This window comes from Netta rufina (genome assembly GCF_964035555.1).
Source record: "Netta rufina genome assembly, chromosome: 1".
In the NCBI taxonomy this organism is placed as follows: domain Eukaryota; kingdom Metazoa; phylum Chordata; class Aves; order Anseriformes; family Anatidae; genus Netta; species Netta rufina.
In genome coordinates, this window is record NC_140123.1 from 29,468,697 (window position 1) to 29,488,696 (window position 20,000).

The following is a 20,000-nucleotide window of genomic DNA, read 5'->3' on the forward strand; positions in this document are numbered from 1 at the left end:
TTCAGCCATGACAAGACCACAACAATGCACTAAGCTGCTGACAAACGCCAGGGGATGAGGCAGTGCCTGGGAACCTCAGAAGGCTCTGCTCACCCACACACGCAGGGTTATCAGGCAGAAAGCACTGGAATCCTGCTCCTTCAATAGACCTAACACAAGGGTACACCTATTGCTGTTGCCATTTAAATTTACTTTAAGAACAGATATACTGCAATCCTTATTTCTCTAATATGAGCTTAGTGAATGTAAAAATATAATGGTAACATTTTCCAGTCAAAAGCAGGTAGAAAGGTAAAAAGTTTAAAATGGCATTAAAGCATTTGAAAGTCAGCAGCATACTGGCAAATGATTTGAACGCTTTTTTCCACCTTTTGACTTAGCATGAGCCTAACATTAATGGAAAGGTTTTTACAGAAAATTTTGATATAGATAAAGGAAAATATCAAGCATGATTGATACCAAGTTAAATCAATTAACACTTCAATTTATCAAGGGCAAGAGTCAAAATTGTGATACAATCATATGCCAACCTCAGTTGCAGCAAACAAATGCCTTTGTTTCCTTAACTAAAGTAAGATAGCAAGACTCCTAGTTTACTGATACACAATAACTGCCATAAGTAACCTTCATTTTTAAATCAACAAGCCTGATATATAAAGATTCCTACTGATTGAAATCTAACTTCACAAAAAACTTACCTTATGCTTATACTTTTCAGAAGCTCTGTGAAAGTGAACGTCACTTCATCCAGATCAATTGCTACAATAAAGATACAGACTCCCCACGTTTCCTTTTTCTTTTTGTCATAAGCCTTTCAGAAAAAGAGAGAATGGGTTTTATGTGTATTATGTAATACAAGTGGGTGCTATATAGAGAACATAAATTTCTTCGCAGTAGGCTAGAAAAAGTAAAACAAGAGACCATCAAGCAGACATTTGTATATGATAGCCAGTTATCTGGTAAGTGAAAAGCAGTAAAAGTTTTATATTGCAGATGACAGACCAAGTACTCCAATTCTTACTGCACAGTACAAAATGAATTTTACCTGTATCTGTAATTCAGCTAAGCTTCAAAATAAAGGCTGTGGTTCCACTGAAAGTTTATATAAAACAGAAACTTTATTTTTAATGTACATTAAAATTACAATTTGAAAACAGGAACTATTTCCTATTCAGGATTACCTGAGTGGAGCTAACATCCCTCTCCTTACCCATACCTCAACATTCAGTTGCACTTGCATTGTTATGGACACAGACTACATTTTACCATAAAAAGACACAGGAGGTTAAGGAATAAGGAGAGAAGGACTTGTTCCTTCCTAGACAGGCAGCCATGAGAAGCAAAACAATTACAGAGACAGGGAAATAAATACTCAGGAGCTTTATCCTACAGCTAGGTCTCAATAGTACAGCTGGACCACAAACACATCTCTAGCAAATCATCGTAGTAACAAACGCCTTTAACCTTAAAGCAGAGCCAGGAGGGAGTTGAAATACCAAGTTCATGCTCTTCTGCACTGCTTAGTTTTAGCCCACTCCCTTCCTTATTTTACTTTTTCCTTCCCCATCTCCCAGACCTCTGGGAACCACTGGGACCAATTCAATCCAACAAATACTTTCAAAAAGGCAGCAAGGATAGGATCGCACCTGACCTGGCTCCCTCCATCCTACATGGTCTTCCAGAACTACCCCAAAAGCCTCTGTACCCTTGAGGTCCCTCCATATCTTCACTGGAGGTAGCACCTACCCCCAGTTCCTTCCAGCAGACTGCAAAGCTGCTCTCTTGTCCCCTCAGCCACTTTTAACAGACCTCTCTCTCACTCAGTAGTCGCACACTGAGGTGACAAGAGCACCATGTGGCACCCAGAGGAAAACCCAAGCAAGGCTCTAACATGGCTGCCCAGCTGTTTCTTCCAAAAGGGGGCTAACCCCAAACAGTCCCAACACAAGCCAGTTCACAAAACTCAGTCTGGAAGTGAGGAAACCACCTCTGGCCCTCTTCTTCATCACTTGAACTATCGCTAACACCTTGTCACGTCCACAAACAGCACAGGAATAATTTCACTAACATTGCCACCAAGTCTTCTACAACGGCTACTTTTCTGGGACCAGCATTTATACATTTGTGCAGACTGGCTGGGGCCTCCTCCAAAGCATGAAAACTTTCATTTGTTGGTAGAATAGTTTAGGTAAGAATTATTGTCTTAGAATATCCCAAGCTAGAAGGAACCCACAAACATCAAGTCCAGCTCCTGGCTCCACACAGAACCACCCAAAACTCAGACCCTGTGTCTGAGAGCATTGTACAAACACTTCTGGAACTCCGGTCCCAGTGCCCGCCCACCCTCTGGGTGCAGACCCTTTCCCTAACCCCCAGCCTGACCCTCCCCTGTCCCAGCTCCATGCCGTTCCCTCGGGTCCTGTCGCTGTCCCCAGAGAGCAGAGCTCAGCGCCTGCCCCTCCGCTCCCCTCGTGAGGGAGCTGCAGGCCGCCATGAGGCCTCCCCTCAGCCTGCTCTGCTCGGGGCTGAGCAAACCCAGGACCTCAGCCGCTACTCACACACCTTGCCCTCCAGACCCTTCACCATTTTTGTAGCCCTCCCTCAGACACTCTCTAACAAACTTATGTCCTTCTTATACTGTGATGCCCAAAACTGCAGAGTGCTCAAGGTAGTTTAGATCTGAATGCTAACTGACCAGACCCATTCAACAAGGTGTTAATTGTCAGTTATTTAAGTTACTTTCTTCCTACGTTCCTATTTGAGCTTTTCTATGAGTTGTGACACCTTGTACAGCAGGTAATTATTTTGGAAGAAGTTCCTAACAGACCAAGATGCATTTGATGATACTTAAAGGAATGCATATTAATATCAACTAGCATTGTCTTTTTGTTTCTTGGAAGTCTTCACCTCCTACACATTTTGGGTATCAATGAGTACCACCAGCAACCAGAGATAAGGCAAAAAGAGCTGCAGGGATCCTTGAGGGGATTTTGCACGTAACAAAGGCTTTGTTTGTCTCAGACAACTTCAATACTCCTTTGCTAACAGGTACAAGCCACAGAATATAAAACCAAAAAGCATCCTGAAGGATGGGGATGGTTCCTCCTGCATTAGTGTCTGTGACCCACTGAAAAAAAAAAAAAAAAAAAAAAACTTGAATACTAAAGTTATCCAGTTAGCTGCTAAGAAGGTTGACTATTCACTTCCTGAGGACAACACAACCAAGGCTGATCTCGTTTAATAAAGAAGTCCTCCTCACTTCATGTCCTGCAAACTCAGACCATAGCAGTGCTCTATAAATACAGTGTCTTGTAGGTCAGCAAGACTGAATGTTAGGAAGCGGTGCCCTTTTTCCTAATTTGTTAACTACAAAAAGAAGTACAGCTCTTTTAGAAGGCTTAGCTCTATGCAGGGAAGATGAAAGCTTGAAGGCTACAGCAGTGGTTTAGTTAGTAAGAGCAAGGTCTGGTTGTGCAAGAACAATCTTTAAACTCACCCCAAACCATACTGCTTTGATGAGAAGAACTCATTTATTTCTCCCATTAAACAAGACGGCAGCTTTTCAATCCACTAGATTAAAACTAGTGCAGTGAGTCAAATTCTAGTTATCTGGACTATCCCCATATCCACTGGGGACATTTGATTGTTTTGGACATCATCTCCTCAACCAGACAGAAGATGTTGCACAAAAACTCCACAGAACCCAGAATAAACTAATAAATTATGAGCATTTTTCTACTAGCAAAGAAAGATGAGCAGTACCTGAGCATGTCAACCTCTTTAACATCATCCGAGTGATGGAGAAAAGGAAAAGAAGCCAGACTACAAGAAGCTACATATACACATCACAGGAGCAGAAGAGGGGGAGACGAGGTAAGAGGAGGTCTTCCCATTACACCCGACTGCTGAGCGATCTCCTTTCCATATTCCTTCCCTCCCAGAGCATACAAGTGTTTTTCAAGTGATTTCCTATACAAACGAAATAAAACCATGGAGCAAACTGCAACAGCACCACTCAGTTCAAATACTTTACCAATAGCCTACCTTTAGAGTAGCCATTCCCATGACACAGATAAATGGTTTGTTTACAGTTAAAGCCAGACAATTCATCCCAGATAGACTTACTTGAAGGCATAGGAACATATAAAAGACAAATTCACAGCCAGAAATTCATTTCTGAGGGTGTTCTTATTGACCAGTCTGACTTAAGCTCTGTGTTGATACAGCACGGCTACAGAGAACGGGCAGGACAATGACTCAATGTTTGCTCTCGAGTGCCAGTCGGTTCAAGTAAGGTAACTTCTAGTAACCTCATTTCAACTCACCATAAATCTAAACCTATTAATCACCAACTCGAAGATTATTTAGCAGCCAACAGTTCATATAGGAATTGTTTGCTTTTAAGTATTCTGGGGAAATCAATGCTGTAATTTTCAGGGAATATAGGTCAGTTGCATTAAATCAATCTAGTTTTCTGTTGAAAAAAAAATACTAAAGCTTTACAAGAAGTCTTTCAATATTTCTTATTCTGCAGTTACTGTTATTTAATCTATTTTTTAGCAAATCATCAGTTTGCCTAAATCTAGTGAAAGCAACCTGGAAGATTGGCTTAAAATGCTCAAACTGAATTACTGTGCAATGGGATCACTGCCTCTCTGCTTTCTCTGATGGTCTCCAGTGCTGCTGCAACAGATGAGAGGAGGAGATGGCAACAGGAAGCCTCAGTTCCAGTCTGCACAGTTAGAGATGTTTATTATTCTGCCAACACTGATAACTGATAACAGTTTTCATGATTGCCTACGGCAGTGGCCCAGGAATAGAGACTTGCATAAAAGAAGGTCAGGAGAAACATAGATGAGACATGTACAAATAGAGACAGGTACTTTAATTAAATGGGATATCGCACTAAAGCCTTGTTTTATTAACAGGAACACACGGAACCAAGATCTCAGGCGCTACATTTTAATACACAAAACTACCTAGATGGTATGAGAAAGACTCTCAGGTATGCTTATGATTGCAGGTAGAAGATGGCAGGTAAAAAGATCAAGAAGCATTCACAATAAGAAACTTAAATCTGTTAAGACCTGTAGAAACAAATTTATAGGAAATAAATCTGCAAATGTGTTAAGCACCCCCTATCTACATATAAGAAGTTCTGTGTAAAGACAAATCGTATTTTTCAGCAGTAATGGTTTTTATTTTTCCATTGAAAACTGTCTTGATTGGACAATGACTATTCATTCTTAACAGGTTAAATTAAACATACTGTCTAAAAGTAATACTCTGTGGAAATCATTGACCTGACAAAAATTGTTCTTCTGAACTGAGAACTTCCCACTACATTTCTCTTGCACATAGCCAGACTGGGGGCAACATCAGTCTTTCTCCCAAATGAGCAAAAGGCAAGTAAAAAAAATAATTATATGCCACCTAATTATGCATTTCAAGTGCAAGAGCAAAACACGCTCGTGTACTGGATCTCCTGTTAAGATGCTGAGTATCATCAGCTAGAGGCCATGTTGATTTATGTTTGTTATGGGACTTCTCAGCAGTTTTCTGTGTCTTATTTTAAGAATAAAGGTTTTTACAAGATCTGTGACTCTGCTCATCCAGCTGAAGCAGCAGATTCAGATTCAGTTTTGCTGCAGTTCTCTAAGAGACAAAAGCTCCAGCCAGAAAATACTTCATTAGCTTGTACATTTCATGCTTTTCCTTTAAGTAAGAAACCTCTCTGTGTCTTTCAAGATGGGGAATAAGAGGTTTACCAATGGTAATGTTTTCTTTTCCATGAGAAACTAAAACCAAAAATATTTAATATATACATGAAACTTTACAGGTTTGGAACATACGACCAGATAAGCTTACTCTAGACAGACAGAAAAGCTTAAATACACAAATACAGAACCAGAAACAAGAAAAGATGATGGTTTCTGTAGCAGTTCCATAAACAGCAAACAAAATGCAAAGCTTTTACCCAGGCATCACAAACTGCAGCAAGCTGGGCAGCTGAAACACACCAGACCCTATTTCTCAAGGTCCTTTGCAGACTCCAATTTCTATCAGCTTCCTAAACCACCGATTTTCTTTGCCGAAGTTTGGTTCCAATTTAGTCAAGATGCCCATCTGTTCCTCATATTGATTCTTTCCAATACGTTAAGCAATAATTCACTTTGTTTTTCCTGATAACCTACTTCAGATTCACAGGTTGTTCTCTGCCCGAACAGTAGCAGAATGTAACAAATGCCCCAAACCTTCTCCTAGTAGTAAAAATATGGCTCTCGGGACCTCTCCTAGGCTTTCTCACACCAAAAAACACATACTGCTCAAAGTATGTCAGTAGTTCCACTAAATCTATTCACTCCATCTAGAGTTTACAGGCACTACTGATTCGTAACACAGATTGCAGGTGAGTTACACACAACTGGAGTAGAAGGGTCCCCGTACAGGAAGCCAATTTGCTAAGTCAACAACTGCCAATGTGTAGGAGTTTTGAAACGAAGATCGTGAAGACAACTCTAAAGCAAACATCTAATTTACCTAAGTAACTTGGTTTGGTAAACAGATTAATGACAGAACGAACAAAAGGCTTTGTGTGACATTAATGCCAAAGCCTTATTTATATATGCACTACCATGTTTGCAGTCAACTTGCACTGGAGTTCAGCAGATGCAAACAGAATTTAAAGCAAAAACATCTTTCTGGTCATGCATCAGGTAACTTCTTTCATACCATACAGGTTCCAGAGATGCAGCACTGTCGGTGTGTTACAGATTTTGTCTCAGAGGTCTCAAGTTACAATTTTACCACAGAAGAGTGCAATTTAACTCTGGTTGTCAGACAAAATCCTTAACGTTCTCCACTTAGGAAAGACTCATCACATCTGCAATGTTTTGAACCGTTTCTCTCTGCAGATTTAGCATGTCAAACTACACGCTGGTCTCATTTTCCAGAAAGACAGGTTACAGGAGAGCCATGGCTGTGCTTTCCCCTCCTACACACCCCCCAGCAGGGTTCAGCTGTTTCAAGGATTCAAGGTCCAGCTGCATAACCTTGAGTCAAACCAACGAGGAAACAGGGAAGCCGAGAGCTGTAAGAAAAGCTACAGCGTGGACCACACAAGATAAAAAAGGTAAAGTTACAGACAGAAATAGATCGTTAGTAGCTCAGATTCAAAAGGAAAAAAAATCAATACAGAAAACTGTAGTATCCTAAAGGGGAAAAAAAAAGAAAAAGCAGTCAGTTCTGGTGGTGCTGGTGGATGATGGCACGGGGGAGTTATTTCAGGGCACAGCACATTCCAGCCTTTCTCCTCCCAGCTGACGCCAGCCTGTGCAGCAAAAACACCTTAAGTGTCTTATCGAAGTGCAGGTATGCTCAGGCTCATAGGTCCTTACATCCTAGCTATCTTTGGTGTGCTTGCCAAAATAGTAACAGTAATAATAATAAACCCTGTTTGCAGAGTCTCTTTGCACATGGTTATGTGTACCCTAAGCAACCCAGAAGGGGCAGTTAATAATAGATAATTTTTACGTGAATTTACTAAACATTCATTAAGGATATATCAGGTGTTCAGACCAGGTCAGAGCCCACGTGTGGGCCCTGAATCTCTGTCCTTCAGGCAGCATTTTGTGTCTGGGCCACACAGCCTCCTCGCTAGCACTGCAGGTCCCCTCCCTACCCTCAGAGGAGGGCAAAACTCTGAGATCAACAATTACAAAAAAAGCTGACGTACCAGTGAAAGTGATGTTTTATGCTTTGTAACATGTTAAAGAGTCAGGATCATGAGATGCTAGCGCTGTTTCCATCAGCAGTCTGATGATTTGACCTGCCTCAAATCAAACCAGCTACAAGGTGAAAGAGAAGCCCTCCGGAAGGCATTTGTCTCAATTCGTGTCCTGCTATTTCCCTTTTTGCTTGAGAACAGAAAGCAGCTCGATAAGCAGCTTCTTCTGCTCCTCTTCATGGTTGAAAGGCCAGTACCAATTAAAACATGCACAGCTGATGCTTGTGGGACAAACACTGGGACAGCTTCTAACACTGAACCCCTTACCACTGGGGAAAAAGGAGGGCACTTAAATACTGCCTCCTCCCAAGCGCTCACAACCTAAAGCAGAAAGTCACACTCCAAAGCCTCACTCCCCATGATAACAGCTTGGCTTGAAAAGGGAAGCAACAATTAACCAGGCTGTTAATTTGCTTGATTTCAGTCCCAGATGAAGCCTGCTGCTTCAGCTAGAAGCAGCGACTCCAGCACCTGCCAGTTTCCTTGTTTCAACACCTTGCTGATATGTCAGGAACTTTGGGGAAAACACCCAGAACTGCACCTGTTCTGAACAGAGAAACGGAGTCACAGAATCATAGAACTATTAGGGTTGGAATAGCCCTTCAAGATCATCAGCTCCAACCATCCCCCTACCACCACTAAACCACGTCCCCAAGCACCACGTCCAGCCTCTCCTTGAACACCCCCAGGGACGGTGACTCCACCACCTCCCTGGGCAACCCGTCCCAGTGCCTGACTGCTCTTTCTGAGCAGAAATGTCTCCTCATTTCCAACCTGAACCTCCCCTGGCACAGCTTGAGGCCATTCCCTCTGGTCCTATCACCGGTTACCCGTGAGCAGAGGCCAACCCCCAGCTCCCCACCCCTTCCTTTCAGGCAGCTGCAGAGAGCAATGAGGTCTCCCCTGAGCCTCCTCTTCCCCAGCCCAAACACCCCCAGCTCCCTCAGCCGCTCCTCACAGGATTTGTGCTCCAGGCCCTTCACCAGCTCCGTAGCCCTGCTCTGGACACACCCTCTGATGCTGAAAGGGAGGGTTTCCAAAGCTCTTTATCTTATCCAGCTAATTCTAGATAATCAGTGAAATGACAATTTCACTTGAAAGTGAAATTCGCAGAATTATACTGAAACCTGCCTTGGTTTTTTCACTTGACAGCACTGACTACTCCCGTTTCGGTTCATACCGAGAAGCCTGACTTCGCTTTGAAGTAAGCGCTCCCTGGGGACCTCCGCAACCAGAAAACATACCTGATACAGCAAGAGCCACGCACGGCCTTTCCCCCACACCGCTTCTGCTCTGCAGCAACAAACTCACAACTGCACCGAGAGCCGCTCCGAAACCGCAGGCAGCGAGGTATCAGCAGCGCGGCTCCCGCTGCAGGAAAACAAGCGGCGGCCACAACAAACACACACAGATGCTAGAGCCCAGATGGGGGGGATAATAACCAAGCTGGGCATTTTAGATCTAAGTCCGGTCAGTGTCACAAGTCTTTGATTGGGATTTAATTGTGTCATAGCCGTGCTCTGAGTCAGCAATAATTAGGGAAGGGGGAAAGGGGGGGGGGGGGGGGGGGAGAGAAGTGTTTTAATCTATTTGCACAGCCAATGACTAATGTTGAATAGGAACACCACAGCCACAAGCACATACCGATTACAAGTAAAAAAAGGGAAAAAATAAAGAGTTTGACAGCAAACCTCGCATTTTTCTGCAGCCCCTTTCGGCTCCCCCTGAAGAGTGGCACAGCAGGCAAAGCACACGGGGGAACAGGTGGGGACAGCCCGTCCAAAACTGCCTTTGGCACGCCCGAAATACCCCGCAGAGGGGGCTGCCCGCGGGTCGGGGACTCCTGCCGTGACTCAGGGTCGGTGTGGAGCGGGGCTGCCCGGCCCCACGCACTCACCGGAGCTCCCTCCGCGGCGGCCAAGCCCTCGTACGTCTTCCACGCCTTCTCCCTGACGCTGCCCGGCACCTTCAGGGCATCGCAGAGCGCCACGAAGCCGGCTTCCCCGACGCCGAGCCTGGCGAAAAGAAGAGCGCAGAGCCTCAGCTGCGCCCCGCCGGGCTAACGGGGGGCTCCCAGCCCGAGCCGGGGCCGTCACCCAGCGCTTACCGGGGGCTGCGGGGCGGCGGGGCGCTGCCGGAGCCGCCGTCGGGGCTGCAGCGCTGGCTGCGGGCGGCGCCCGGCCTGCGGGGGGGCTTGGGCGGCATGGCGCGCCCGGCCGCGCTCCTCTCCCGCCGCCCGAACCGCGGGAAAACTGCGTCACCGCCAGCCGCTCGTGACGTCACGCCCGCGCCGGTCGGTCGCTGCCCCGCGCCGCTCCCGCACCGGGGCTCGAAAACCGTAGGCGCGGAACCCGGAAGGAGAAGCCGCCCGCCGCCCGGCCAATCGCGGCGCGCCGTGGCTCGGCGCTGGCCAATGGGAGGAGGGCTCGGCTTCGCGCCACTGGAGCCCTGTGGTAACGGGCGGGGTGTCTCGCTCCACCCCCCCCCGCAACCCCTCAGTGGGGCAACCGCCCCCCCCCGTCATATATACACATATATACACGGATACGTATAGACACGTATATACACGTATATACCCGTATATACACATATATACACATATATTCACATAAATACCCATATATACCCATATATACCCATAAATACATATATATACACATACATACACGTATACGTATAGACACATGTATACATATGTATATACACGTGTATACACGTATACATATATACACATATATATACATATTTACACATGTATACACGTATATACACTTACATACACACATATACACGTATACTTATATACACATACATACACATGTATACACATATATACATATATACACATATACACAATAACACACATATATACACATATGCATATACACACCTATATACAATGGTGTGGATATAGGGGACAGGTATTGAAGTCCTCCATGTCCACCTCGAAACCTGACGTTCACCCAACTCCCCTCCACGGTCCTGTTTGTCACACCGCACCCTACACTTACATCTAATAAAGGGAGTTCTCTATGCTTATATTTAATAAGGGAAGTTTATCCAGCCTGTGGGATTTTTTTGGGGGTTGTGAGGAACCTCATGAGGTTCAACAAGGGTCCTGCACCTGGGGAGGAACAACCCCAGGCAACCTGGGGGTCCTGGTGGCCAAGAAGGCCAATGGTGTCCTGGGGTGCATTGGGAAGAGTGCTGTCAGCAGGGCAAGGGAGGCAAGGATCCTGCCCCTCTGCTCAGCCCTGGTGAGGGCACACCTGGAGTGCCGTGTCCAGTTCTGGGCTCCCCGGGACAGGAGGGACATGGAGCTACTGGAGCGAGTCAGAGGAGGGCTGCTATGATGATGAGGGGACTGGAGCACTTGTCCTACAAGGACAGGCTGAGAGAGCTGTGCATGTTTACATCAGACTAAGGGGAGACCTCATCAATGTGTATAAATATCTGAGGCGAGGGTGCCAAGGATGGAGCCGGTCTCTTTTCAGTTGTGCCCAGTGACAGAAGGAGAGGCACTGGTTACAAACTGAAGCACAGGAGGTTCCAGCTCAGTATTAGAGGACATTTCTTTACTGTGAGGATGTCCCAGAGCACTGGGACAGGTTGCCCAAAGAGGCTGTGGAGTCTCCTTCTCTGGAGATATTCAAACCCCATCTGGATGCCATCCTGTGCAACGTGCTCTAGGTGATCCTGCTCGACAAGGGGGTTGGACTGGGTGATCTGCAGAGGTCCCCTCCAACCTCAACCACTCTGTGATTCTGTGGATGTTAAGCTAATAATATTCAAGACTTTATTTACTTGTTTATTTTTACAACTGTTTAAGATTCACACACTTCATTTGCTTTTTTTTTTTTTTTTTCATTAATTTTTCATTTAAAAACCGGAGAAGAAGCCATTTTTCTGGTTCATAATTAGAATTAAACCAATTCCAGTAAAGTGAATGCAGAACAAATGGGATTTCTGAGGTAAATCCACGTATGTAAACTCCAGGTGAAGTGTTTGAGTTGCAGACTGTAGGATTTAGACATTCCTTGCTGTAATTCTCGCAAGCCGTAACAGAAACTTTACCCTGCTCCTAAGCACGTTTAAAATACTTCTCGTATTTAATATTAATATATTTAATATTTTACTTCTCAGCGATGCCAGATGGCGTGGAAGGTTCAGAGTCTAGGTCTGCGCGTGATCTACAGCTGAACCACGGACAATCGGGCAGACCCACCAGCTTGGAAAAAGGAGCAGAAACCCTAAAGCAGAGAGCAGCCCATGGCCCTCTCCTCATCAGCGACTTCCAGAGCATGGAGTAATTCAAGACAAGAGCAAAGCATCCCGGAAAACTCGGTGGCAGCCAGTGGAGACCCTCCCAGCTGTCAGCAAGGAGGAAGCACGCCCTCCTGGGTAGCTGCCCTTGCAGCTGCCTTAGCATGCTTTCAGAGCCAGGCCCCAGATCACCCGAATGATAGGCAAAGAATTTGAGCTGCTCTCATCACTCCCTGGCTGTTACTGCTCAGGGAACGGCACATCCTATTAAAGGGCTGACAACTGGTGCTGGCGTAAATATTGATTTTCTGAAATTGTTAGCGCGCCAAGCCACTTCTCGAGTCAAATTTTATGCAGCTTTTCATCAAGCAAGGTGCTCGGGGCTCCCCTCCATAAGCAGGTACCACCAAAAAATAATCCCAGTGCTTCATGTTGCAGCTTACTGAGAACCAGAGGCAGCAGACGAATCGAGCTGCAGTGGCCTTTAAACCATCCCAGAGCCTCAGATACAGCAACTACACCTAAACTGCGTGAGGAAGATCTGACGTGTATGCAATAAGAAAGGCGCATGCATATGTAAAGCTGTATGCAAATTGCTGCCTTTTCTTCCTTGCTAGACATTTGAATTTTAATCCCGTATTGTAAAACGTTTCCTTTTAAATGGAGCCTTTCGGCTTTGGGGATAAAATGGCAAAGGTAAGAAGAAAAGTAGCTCTTAGTGGAAAAAAAAAAAAATGAAACACTGCAAAGTCAAATTAGGTATTAATGATCTCTTCTCATCAAACCTGACAATCTATTTGTTCTAAACATCTTGGCACAACTTCTTTTGAAGTGTAGGCCATACACAAATGTCAGTCTGCGAAACCCTGCCCAGTCAGGCAGTCCTGATTCATTGTTTCCAGCTGCTAAACAATCTCAAGTAATTTCATTATCTTAATTCTTTCACTTAAAAGTGTTGCTATAGCTTCAGAGTAATTGCCAGTGGAAATAGAAATCACTCTTTCATTACAAATGAAGCCAAGCCTTTTTACTTTGATTCTTACTGCTCAGATCAGGTAAGATTCTTACTGCCCAGATCAGAAGTTTGCTGTGTTTTTAGTTGCCATAACAGTGAAATATTTGTGATGGGGAAACTATTTTAGTGCACCTCATGGTCTACCAAGTCTAGGTGCTTATTTCCACATTAGCCAAGACCTCTACCACCTAAGGTACAGCCCTAATAAAACCACTTCTTCTGCAGGTACCTGAAAGAAATGTATTTTTTGCAGCCACTGAACTGTGAGCTTCTGGATATTAGTCCAAATACTACATATTGACTGAATTTTTGCTGGAATAAAGCTCATAGGCTCTAAAACTCAGAGGTTATTAAAATGCCTTTAAAGAACCATAGAGGGCAAAAAACAAGGGCAAGCTAGAGCTGAATGATTTCTTTTGTATTACCTGTTGATAAATATGCTATTCTTTTCCCTAAGAAACCACAGGGAGTTTTGTGAGAACACAAAACCTGGCCAGGCAGCAGAGGTATAATTTTCTCCAGCAAACCTTTTCTGTGCAGGGACAGCCCTTGCAGCATTCAGCAGCCACCAGCCCGTGCCACCAGTGTCACCAGGAGCCCACCAATCCCTCCCAAAGCCCCAGCACAAGTGCTGGCACAGGCAAGGAGCAGGTATACCTTAAGAAACAGGCCTTGAGAAGCGCTTTCATGGAACAGCCCGAAGCAACAGACACACTTAAATGACAGTCCCATTTCAGGAGTGCCTCAGGGAGGCAAAGGCCATGCTTTGAAACAGCCCTAGCCAGGCCTTTTCAGCTCCCCAGCATGACTTTCACTGGTAACTTGGCATCATCTCCTCCTTTGAAGTCTGAAATGGTGCAAAACTGTCTGATTTGTACCCACTTTTGGTGATCTGTTTGAAATACCCTCTCACAGTACCAATGATGCTGTGTGTAGATTAAGCTCTTATCCCAGGATACACTGGCAGGGTTATGGGGAGAAATTAGTGTTTTTGAGACTCGGAATATGCTTGTTGGTACTGTACCTAGACTGGCCCCAATATCATTGTATCCTATATAAAGACTCAGTTCAAAATACAAAGGATAGAAACTGTTTCTGAAAGTTAATATTTCTACAGTGATGTAAAATCCATAGGGACCACAAGCAAACTTCAATCCATTTCTCTCAAAAATGGAGAAGTATTTCTTAGCCGTTGGCTTCTCTAACAGTTCAAAGCCTCTCCCCATACACGTTACTAATAATATTTTCACTCCACACTTGTACACATCTACGAGTGCAGTACGTAGAGTGCTGGAGTCTGGTTACTGTGATGAGCCCATGGCAGGAAATCTATACCAACAGAGCAGTTAAGCCCATTGTTAGCGGGGTATTTCAGGCAAAGAGCATGCACACGCTCTTCTCACATGTACTGACCATGAAGGCTCCAGAGATCAGAAAGGAGATGATTATTGGTGCTAGATGGAGAGATGTCTGCATGGGCATCACACCTAGATGCAAACCCGCAAGCCAAGCCTCGCATGGGTACTTCTAAGCTCCCTCCCTTTGATATTAGTTAATAAAAGTTTTGTGCTGGTTAAGCATTTTGACCTGAGATTGACTTTTTCCCTCTTTTTTACTCAGATAACTTCATTTATCTGTTTATATAAAATCATTCATAACTATATTAGGACCCAACGCATTGCATGTCCTGAGTGAAAACAGCTGCCCGAGTCACCTCCATTTTACAGATTTGTGTGAGCATTGACAAAAAGAAAAATCCCTGAGTGGTGCAATTTATCAAAAGAAGCCCTGGTGCAAGTGCAATTACAGCAGAAAAACTAATTGTTCCTGATACAGCTTTCCTTGCTTCTGGAAGATTTCAGGACGTAGATGTAAAAGGCACCTTTGTGTGCATACCTACCTCACACCATGTTTTGCCACATGGGTACAGTCCTGTGTGCCCCCACACAGGTAAAGCACTGCTAACCCCAGGCACGTCCTGTCCTGGGGGTCTGTAGGGCTTCCTGCGATCCCTCTGGGGTACAGTTTGTCTTGATTGGTACTGATATTTAAACAGAAATAAAGGCCAACAAGCAAACAAGCCCCAACCCTATTGTTGTTTGCGCCTACGGAGCCATGTGAATGACCCCAACCCGATCCCTCCCTTCCCGTCCTGCTCAGTCCCAGCTTCTGCTTCCTCTCTGCGTGAGAAAGAGTGCTCCAGCACGGGCAACACCCTGTCCTGCCAGGGATGGTCCCAGCAGCAAGGATGTTTCCTCACGTCTCTTCTTCCCAAGACCACGAGAAGGGGAATATGCTCCACTAGAAGTAGTGCTCAGGAGTCGACTTGAACCAGCAACCTGCAAACCAATGGAAAATGAGTGACCAGAGCCCATAGTCAGCAGCTGTAGGTGCTTCTCTGAATTAAGTCTACCTGTGACCTCGTCTGTTTGCTGAAAAGTGAGCCCAAGGTGATTAAATTCTTTATTAAGGCTTGGCAGTCAAACACCCCGGCTCGGTGAAGGCGTTTTGCACTCCAGCAACGCTCTTAGCGTGACAACAGCTCTACAGATTCTTCAGAGTTTTTCTCTCTAACAGCAAAACACCCTCCTACGACCTGAGCAAACAATGCCAGTGAAAGCACAGCTCTGCTGGTATTTCTAACCACAGGCGTCTGCTAACACTGCCACGGGAGGGAGGCTTGCATCCTCCCACCCAACTCACAGCAACAAAAGCAGACGCTCATCTTCCAGAGAGCACGGCTCTCAGGTAGGCACTTCCCTAAAGCCTCCCTTGGCTCCCACGGGACTGATTCAGCTGGAAAACATCTGCAGAGGAATGAATCCTGCCCTTGCTTTGTCTCTGCAAGCGCAGCACATCTGTGCTTCTTGCTGCAGCTTCTCCTGCCGCCAGGTAACCAACCTCTGGCGTTTCCCGTCGTTCACACCTTCGGAGCTGTCTTCATGCCAAAACCTGCCCCTCGGCTCTTCCCGCTGCAAGACTTCAAGCAGAGGATGAGGAAGGACTGGGAGCTTTTACCACGCTTGGCAAGCCCAGATCACGCACATCAGCTGGGGACCAACACCTTGCACGGGCTGAGGCACATGGAGACCAACACAGCCCCCTGCACAAAATAACCACGGTGGCGGACAAGTGGCACTGCTCTGATTCTGCTCCTTTGGTGACAAGCCGCGTCCCAGCACTAGGATTCACTAGTTCACAATGTTTGCAAAGATTTTTGTCCAAAAAGGTCATTTTTACCCTATCACTTTCCTGGAATCCATCGGGCTTGAAATGTAGTTTCCTTCAGTATAGCACAAGCTATGTTTGTTTATCATCCCCTTTTTCAATTAAAAAAAAAAAAAAAGAGAGAGAGAGAGAAGAAAGCCCAGGCAGTTCAAAGAGTTATTTTTTCCACTTTTTCCAAGAGGACAGAAGTTCCATCACAATCTTTTTCTGTTCTCAGGGTGTTTTCGGTCTTCTTCTCATACAAACTGCCTGGCATCTAATAAGATGTGAGCACCTGCCGGGAGCTTTCCTTCATTCAGCATTAGTTTCTCTCTTCTTCTCCAACGCTTATTTTCACACTGCTGATAGAAATAAATTTCCCTCCACTGGACAGCAGACTCAAAAGCTATTAGGGACAGAGGCACGTTCATGGAAACCTTCAGTCGATAAGAACCAATCTATTTCTCCCCACCACCTCCACTCCTTCCCGGCTGGTGTCTCCATCAAAGGATGCTCCTCAGGTCACAAAGTTTCTTACTGAGTTTTATTTGGAAAACAAGGTAGAGACAGCGAGAGGCTTGATAAATATATATATATATACACATAAATAAAATAAGTTCCGTGTTGAATTTATGGAAAAAAATGGGGGTTGGACCCGATGATCTCCTGAGGTCCCTTCCAACCCCTACAAATCTGTGAAAATAGGAATGGCACGCCCATGAAAAGGTAGGAAACGTGCTTTGAAGTTCTTCAGTACAAATCTCAAAGATTGAATGAATAACCATTTCCTGACATACATTTGACCTTTATGCAAGCACAGGATTTCAACATCCCGATTGTCTGTAGCTGAAGTTTTCCCAGTGGATTTTCCAGCTTGCTTAGACCTATGCCAACATGTAGCTACGTAAATGTAATTTATACATAAACGTCTAACCTACATCTACATGAAGTTTTAGTTGACGTTGTTCATGATTGACATCCACCACCAAGAATGGATTAAATAACTTTTGGAAAGTAACAATTACATTTTTCATTTTTTATGCACTGCACCTATACTGAACTGCAAATGAAGCCAAGCGCAGAAGAAGGAAAAAATGTGTTATTTAAGAAACTTCCTTTAAAACAAATTATTTTATCTCAATCCAGACATTCACAATAGCAGGAAGCGGGATGATAGCATGTTTACAATTATATAATAGCTCCAAAACCACTAAAGCATCCTCCCACTGTATTAATAAGGGTGAAAAATAAGATCAGTCTAAAGCCTCTTGACTGAATCCACTTAAGACAAAAGATTTGAACACCTATAGTGCATATTATTTTAAAAATTGGTTTAAGCAGCAATATTTTATTTAACATTCCTACTTTGCTGATAAATCAATGCTCAAAATTTGTTTGGAAGGACAAACAGGTCAATTTCCATATTGTGAAAGCTCAGAAGTGGATTTTGAGGGAGATTTTCCAGTCTTAGTTTTGGGTGATACTCCCTTTTTTCCTCCTCCGTAATTTTTCTCACAGCCAGCTTCAACACCACAGGTAATAGGGTACATCCTGTCCTGTACTCTCTCCCGCATAAAAGTCCCCGTACAAAGATCCCAATCACATAAAAATTTCAAAATTGCTTTAAGAACAACAATTTAAGTGCAAATGGCACGATACAGACTGGTATTAGCAATACTTGAGCTAGCTCAAAATGAACTGGCAAAGCTCAGTGGTGCAGTCCAGCATCATGCAGTGTCCCAGTTCATGTCCCCAAACTGGTAGTGATCAGCCCCACTTATAGTACTTACATGAATTCTGGATTCAAGGTTGGCTTGGAGCAGCCCAAGAGGGATGGTTGACTTTCAAGGGTCAACACCTCCAAGTTTGAGAATGGACCATTCTCACTTGAAAAGTCAAGTAATGGTGACAGGAAGTCTACATGGAAGAACAAGGAGCTCCTGACAGAACTAAACATTTAAAAAAAAGGGTACAAGAGATGGGATCAGGTCACCCAGGAGGAATATGAAGACACTGCCCAAATGTGCAGTGGGGCTAGGAAAGCCAAACCCCACCTGGAGATGAATCTGACAAGGCACATGAAGGCCAACAAGAGCTTCTGTAGATACAACAGCAAAAGGGAGACCGGAGCAAACGTAGGTCTGTTGCTGAATGGGACAGGGGCCCTGGTGACAAAGAGCATGAAGAAAGCTGAGGTACACCCAGCGAATGGCATCTCAGGGAAAGGCTGGGGTGCTCCCAGGTGGGACCCGAGGGAACGGCATGGAGCTGGGACAGGGGAGGGTCAGGCTGGGGGTTAGGGAAAGGTTCAGCACCCAGAGGGTGGTTGGCCACTGGGACAGGCTCCCCAGGACAGTGGTCATGGCACCGAGCCACCAAGAATTGTAGGCTCCCAAGATGGAACAGTGAAGCCAGGAGCAATAAGGATTTACCCTCGGTGAAGGAGGATCAGGTTATGGAACATTTAAACAAACTGGATGTATGTAAGTTCACAGGACCTGATGGGATGCATCCATGAATGCTGAGGGAACTTACTGGTGACATTGCAAGGCCACTTGAAAGACCTTGGTGGTCAGGCAAGGTCCCTGAAGACTGGAAGAAAGCAAACATTGCTTTTATATTAACCAAGGTCATGACGGAGGATTCAGGAGCTACAGGCTGGGCAGCCTCACCTACATTTCCAGGAAAGCGATGCGGGAAGTTATCCTAGAGGCCACTTCTGAACATTAGCAAGACAAGAAGACAACTGTGAGTAGTCGGTGTAGTTTTACAAAGGAGAAACCATGCCTGACCAACCTGGCTGCCTTCTGCAATGAAATGCTTAGTAGATAAAGGGAAAGAAATGGATTCCGTTTATGTTGACTTTCTCTAGGCTTCCACCACTGTGATGTTGTACAGATTAGACAAATGGACAGTAAGGTGGATTGAAAACAGGCTGAAAAACCCAGCCCAGAGGTTTGTGATCAGTGGCATGAAGTCCAACCAGAGGCCAGTCACGAGTGGTATACCCAAGGGACTACATACAGTACTGTTTCATATGATGATAGTGGCCTGGATGACAGGACAGAATGCACCACCAGCAAGTTTGCAGATGACAAAAACTCAGAGGAGTGGTTGATAGACCTCATCGGTGTGCTGCCACGCAGGGGAACCTTGACAGGCTACAGAAATGAGCTAAGAGGAAATCCATTAAGTTCAGCAAGGGAAACGCAAAGTCCTGCCCCTGGGGATGAACATTCACCAGCACAGGCTGGGGGACACCCAGCTGCCGGAAAGCAGCTTTGCAGAAAAGGACCTGGGGGGTCAACAAATTGAGACAGAATTCTTAATAAGGTCCAGAGTCAGGATGAGAGACAACAGGCACAAACTGAAATACAACAAATAGCATTTAAACATAGTGAAGTTCTTCACTGGGAGTGTGGTTGAGCCTTGGCACAGGTTGCCCAGAGAGGTTGTAGAGTCTCCAACCTTGGAGATATTAAAAACCCACCTAGACACAGCTCCAGGTTGACTGTGCTCTGGGCAGGAGGCTGGACTAGCTGATCTCCACAGGCTCCTTTCAACATCAATGATTGAGCAATGTTTTGAAAGTATGTACAAACTTCACAGTGTAAGGTTGTCCTTTCCCTACGTATTTGTTCGGGCTGGAATAGTGGTGGACTGGCTGCTTCTAGTAATGCACAAGTCAAGAGCTTAACACACTCATGTATTGAACACTCCTGGCTCTCA

The 20,000-nt window shown here is 45.0% G+C and overlaps 1 protein-coding gene across 1 annotated transcript in view; it reads right to left on the bottom strand.

The window, feature by feature from the left end:
• RB1 (RB transcriptional corepressor 1) overlaps positions 1–10,025 on the bottom strand; it is a 78,916-nt gene extending 68,891 nt beyond the window's left edge. The window contains exons 1-3 of the mRNA XM_084306630.1: positions 9,894–10,025; positions 9,684–9,801; positions 699–811 (exon numbers count right to left, since the gene is read on the bottom strand). Coding sequence (XP_084162756.1) covers positions 699–811; positions 9,684–9,801; positions 9,894–9,991 — 329 coding nt within the window. The 5' untranslated portion in view covers positions 9,992–10,025. The remainder of the gene's footprint in view (positions 1–698; positions 812–9,683; positions 9,802–9,893) is intronic.
• Positions 10,026–20,000: the final 9,975 nt, after the last annotated feature.